Genomic DNA, 5,801 nt, shown 5'->3' on the forward strand with positions numbered 1-5,801 from the left:
GGGGGGGTGGTGGTATCCCCGTAGTCCCACTGCAAGGGTAAGTTGTTGTTTTTCCTGGAGTTTCTCTTTACAACTGTACTCTAGGCAGATATGAAATATATTTATTGCAATTCCATATTACAAGAGAGAATTACTACTAAGTAACTTACAGTTTGTATTAGGGGTGCACAGATACTTTTCGAGTACCAGTGCAGATACTTGGCTTTTTCATGAGAACTACCAGGGTTTCAGCGGTTGCAGCTGGGACCTGGCTGTAGCACTACCCCACTGTCCTCAAATCATTAGTCTGCATTGTTTTAGAAAAACTGTCACATGACAATAAACAAAAATGTATCAGTACTCGTACTTGTAAGTACTCGGCAAGTACCAGTACTCGTACTCGCAAACCTGGTATCTGTGCATCCCTTTATTTATATTTATAAAAACAAAATCGTACATTAAAACAGAGATGTACAAATCCCGGGAGCTCCGTGTGCTCCTTACAAATGACAGCGGCCTCCTAATTTTTGAATTTTTCTCTAGTCTAGTCTTGGAGCTCAAAATTATCGGTACTTGTACTGAGTACTGTACTTGGTATCTGTGCAACCCTAGTTTGTATACTGCTCTAGCTTATCTATCCAGTCACGGGTGCAGATACCTCCAGGATCTTTCAGCCCCCACTATACTCGCATAGCACATGCAATTCTGCATTCTCACTGATGCTGTGTGTGTGTGTGTGTGTTTGTGTGTGTTTGTGTGTGTTTGTGTGTGTGTGTTTGTGTGTGTTTTGTGTGTGTTTATGAAGTTTGCAAAATCCACAGTTTCTATGGAGTTTCACCTACATTTTTTAAATATAGTATAAGTATAGAAAGAGTATAGAAAGATGTAAAGTACTAGATATAAAATGTGGATTTCCTAAAACATTTGGAAGAGAATTGTTCAAACCTTATAAGGCTTATGACAACAGAAACAAGTACATGAATTATAAAATGGGCCACATGTTGCTGAATTCTTCTAAAGGTAACTCAGGGAGACGTCATAATCCAGGTGACAGGTCTTTTATTCTTGCATGTTTCTGGCAGGATAATCTGTCCCCAATTTCTGCACTCATTTGCTATGTTTCGGTGAAAGAGAAAAAATTAAATAAACCCATATGATCCTGTGAAGGATATTTTTATAATTCTATTAATGGTATGTTATGCATTGGGTATTTATTATGTCACTTTATTGAATATTCTTTCCTTACCTACAGGTAATTCTCCAGCTGACCCTGTGTTTGGGGAAAACATTCCAGTTGTGAAAAGCATCATGGCTGAGCCAGACTATATCGAATCCGATAGTGCAGATTTAATAAAACCCCACAAGCTGGTGAATCCAGTGAAGACTTCCAGAAACCATCAGGATCTTCATCGAGAATTATTAATGAACCAAAAAAGGTAAGATTGTGGTATATTTTTGAGCAATACTTTAGTTTCCTTCCAACAGGAAAAGGCCAAAGCAAGGAATACAATAGGCTTTTCATGATCTATGTTAACAAAGTTTGTGCAATTCATTCTGATTAGTCATTCTTTGGCTTCTGTGTTCACGGAGCTTATTTGCCAACCTCACCTTTATCTGACTCTACCTGTGCTTACCAGCTGTCACTTCTGAGGTGAATGCAGTGTCATGTACACATTGATATTTTGCTGACTGATGGATGATCTTTGCAGGAAAAAGTCAGTGAACACCGATTTGGATGTCATGAATTAAGTTTTATAACAGAGAAGCTGACAGCACACAATGGATGTTGTAAGACACCTTTTTTAATGGCAGTGCTTTTGCATTGCTACATTAAAAGGGCTCTGTCACTTAAGAATACTGAAAGCTTCTGACAGGTATGAAGTGAAGGAACCCAGAAGTGCCTACACGTACCTGCAGCAGCATTCAGCATCCCCTGCTTCCCTGAATTTTGGGCTGGTTTGATACAACAAAGTTTCAGCACTTCCTGATAGTACTAAAGCTTGCCTGCCCCCTTCTGCTTGCCTAGCATTACTATTGGCCAGTGTGTTGTCACTTTAGCGATGAGCTAGTATGAATGCATTTAAATGGGCTTTAGCAGCAGGTGTTGTCACTACCTGGAAGTTTCAGAGTTTTGCCTTGTCCAATGAGCCCAGCATACAGATAAAGCAGAGGATACTAAAAGGTGCCTCTGGGTGTGTCTGCCTTTCATACCTAGGAGTGCTTGGACGACTAGAACACTACTGTTTAGGGTAGAAACTGGCCAAAAACACATTGTAGGATGGATTAAGTAGTTAAAAATGTGTTACTTCAATTTACAGACCCTACACATGGTTAATTGTTTTAATCCGCCATTAGTAGAACTAGAAATGATCAACTTTGTCTGCGACGAATACAAGATTGTTTGCAGCTTGACATGTACACATATAGGTCAAAACATGAATTGATCAACTCTAGTTAATTTTGTTATTTATAGAGGCCTTTCACCCCAGAACAAGCCCGAATTACAAAAAGTGATGGAAAAGAGAAAACGGGATCAAGTTATCAAACAGCAAAAGGAAGAAGCTGAACAAAAAAAGACAGACTTTGAGATAGAGCTTGAGAAGAGACATCAAAGACTTGAGGAGGTGAGTGAATTATTATGTACTTAAAGAATGTCTAAACCCAAAAGCAAAATGTTAATGTGTAGCAGCTTACAAATCTATAAATGTGGTGGCCGCATTTATTTTCTTTTTTTTCCTTTTGGTCTATGACAGAAGCTGAAAAGTAACACACTTACTGGGCAGATCACCCGGTGAAAATAAAGAGAAAAAGCCTAAAAAAGAAAACAAATGTAGCCACCACATTTAAGAATTGGTGAGCTGCAATAAATTAGATTTTTGATTTTAGGGTTTGATATGCTTTAAAGCTGAACTCCAGATACATAGACTTTCATTTGAACATATTCCTTAATAACCATAGTTATTATTAGGGATGCACCGATACCGGTATTTTGGTACCGAGTACCGATAATTTTTTTTCGGTACTCGCCGATACCAATTACAGAGTAACGGAAGTCCCATTCAGGAAGCCAGGTGGCGTGTAATGACTCGCCACCCGGCTTCCCGATTAACAAGAAAGTCCCCTCTTACCTTATTATGTGCAGCCTGTCATCCCCGGGGCTTCTCCAGCGAGAACGCGGACTTCGTCCGGTACCCAGCCGGAGCCGTCTAGCCGGCCAATCAGGAAGCCGGGCGCCGTGTAATGACGCAACGCCCTGCTTTCTGATTGGCCGGGAGGCCGCCTCCATGCTCTCTTGTCATGAGATGACGAGGGAGCATGAAGCCAGCTTCCCGGCCAATCAGAAAGCAGGGCTTCCTGATTGGACGGCTCGGGCTGGGTACCGTACGAAGGCCGCATTCTCGCTGGAGAGGCCCCGGGGGATGACAGGCTGCACATACTAAGGTAAGGGAACCTTACCTCACGAGGCCAGCTTCCGGTCAATCGCGAAACCGGGCAGCGTGTAAGGACGCGCTGCCCGGCTTCCTGATACCGGAAGTACTCGTGCTAGGCATCGGAGATTTGGCCGAGTACGAGTTCTTGCCCAAATACTCGGAATCGGCACCAATATCGATACTAGTATCGGTATCGGTGCATCCCTAGTTATTATCTTGTAGAAGTAGTGACGTCATCACTGTGCTGTATGTATGTATATATGTGTGTGTGTGTATATATATATATATATTTATAGCCTGTGCAGTGGTATGGGAGGGAACCAACAGGTCCACCCACTGCATGCTGCCAGCAGCACAGACTGATCTTTAATACATAAAGCTCCTACACAATGTCAAAGTTTCATGCTTGTTCACTACACAGATCTGGAAGAAATATATAAAACACACTAAGCGTCAATTAAGAATATACATGCCTCTTGCATTTCGATAATATTTGCTAACGGGTAAAGAGAGATTGCATTGTGAAAAGACTGTAAGAGTTTTCTGGCCAGATTTTTTTTACCGGACTGCTAATAAATTTATGGTAATTGTACACTGCCTGTGGAGCATGCATAGTGCAGTGTTCAGTCCCAAATTATCGGTGGAATGGGGCCAGGTGCCGGAATAATGTAACTCCACTGTGTATGCTGGAGAAGGGAATACCTACAATGGCTTTCAAAAGTATTCTCGCCCCCTTTGCATTACCACCTGGAATTAAAATTGATTTTTATTTGGATTACATGTAATGGACATACACAAAATAGTCCAAAATGGTGAAGTGAAATCAAGGAAAAAGCTTGTTTTTAAAAAGGAAAAGTGGTGCGTATATTCACCCCCTTTGCTATGAAGCCCCTACATAATATCTGGTGCAACCAACTACCTTCAGAAGTCACATAATTGGGTAAATAAAGACCACCTGTGCGCAATCTAAGTGTCACATGATCTCAGTGTATATATACACCTGTTCGGAAAGGCCCCAGAGTCTGCAACACCACTGAACAAGAGGCACCACCAAGCAAGTGGCACCATGTAGACCAAGGAGCTCTCCAAACAGGTCAGGGACAAAGTTGTGAAGTACAGATCAATACAAACCCCCTAAAAATCCCTTTTAATTCCAGGTGGTAATGCAACAAAATTGTAGAAATGCCAAGGGGGTGAATACTTTTGAAAGCCACTGTATCTCCATTCAAGCTTCCTCCCCACTCCTTTCCAGTCTTTGGGAATAAGTTACCTGTTACTGGTTAGTTCCATCTGCCATCCCATTGCCCAATATAAAAGATCTTTGCCTTGACTTGAAATCCATCAGTAGCAAAGCATCAGGCACCATTAATTCTCTCTACTTTGCTTTACACTTAGGAAGTACATTTAGTGCTGCCATACAGTGCTTGCTTTCTCTAAACATAATGCTTTGTCATCTAAGTTCTCCTTTGCTAATCATTTTCCTTTGTCATGCAGATGGAAGAGGAAAAACATAAGAATGAGGAAGAACAGGAAAACAAGCCGGAGTTTCTCAAAGTCAAAGGCAACCTCAGGAGAATGAATCAGGAAATATCCAGTGCCAACAATTCATAGACACCAGCATGTCAAGGGCATTGTTATTTGCCGTAGAAAGATATTTTTACTGGGCTGGAGATGAACATTTTGTTGGAGATTTGCCTTAATGGACAATTCAGGTTGAATTTTCACCATCGATGCAATTAAGGCCTGATACAGCAGAGGCATCTTGCAAGAGCCAAGATAAGACTGTTAAATGACAGTATCTGGATTTAGCGCTGTATGCTGACAAAGTGGCCTTTCTGTTTTGTTTGTTTTGGGGGTTGACACATATGTTGGTTAGGTGCTGCATTGATGCCATGCAGGTCCTGTGCACCCCCTATTTGTTTTTAAGCTATTTTGCAGGGTAATATGATATTAGACTGAATTCAAATAGTTGCTATTTTATTTTATGTTCATTGGGAAGACGCAAGAGTTCTCTGGTCTCTTTTTTGCGCACCCTTCCCCGACTGAAGTGCTGGAATATGAAACTAGGATTTAGGTAGTTCTGCTACACTGGTTTTGTGCTGGAGGCGTATGCGTGATGGACTGATAATTTCATAGGACTAGTGATACAGTATGTCTGAACTGCAAATATAGCTGCCCAGCAAGGTTCCTCCTAATTAAAAGCCAGTGTATTATTATGTGGAGAAGATTACCTTAAGCAACTAAGGGGCATCTATGTATACATTTTAATAAAATTTCAGTTACGTTAGCTGTTTTAAGTCTTTGTTGGAGTCATCTTTTTTTTCTTCAGTAAAAATTGTGGAATAGTGAGACTGTATTGCTTCCCAAAAGGCTGAGCCAAACAACTTCAGT

General features: G+C 41.1%; 1 protein-coding gene across 1 annotated transcript in view; it reads left to right on the forward strand.

The window, feature by feature from the left end:
- Positions 1-5,596, forward strand: part of FAM107B (family with sequence similarity 107 member B) — a 54,144-nt gene extending 48,548 nt beyond the window's left edge. The window contains exons 2-4 of the mRNA XM_018565046.1: positions 1,232-1,415; positions 2,453-2,603; positions 4,905-5,596. Coding sequence (XP_018420548.1) covers positions 1,288-1,415; positions 2,453-2,603; positions 4,905-5,021 — 396 coding nt within the window. The 5' untranslated portion in view covers positions 1,232-1,287 and the 3' untranslated portion in view covers positions 5,022-5,596. The remainder of the gene's footprint in view (positions 1-1,231; positions 1,416-2,452; positions 2,604-4,904) is intronic.
- Positions 5,597-5,801: the final 205 nt, after the last annotated feature.

The sequence above is a fragment of the Nanorana parkeri genome, unplaced genomic scaffold (assembly GCF_000935625.1).
Source record: "Nanorana parkeri isolate BGI_ZX_2015 unplaced genomic scaffold, ASM93562v1 scaffold808, whole genome shotgun sequence".
Taxonomy (NCBI): domain Eukaryota; kingdom Metazoa; phylum Chordata; class Amphibia; order Anura; family Dicroglossidae; genus Nanorana; species Nanorana parkeri.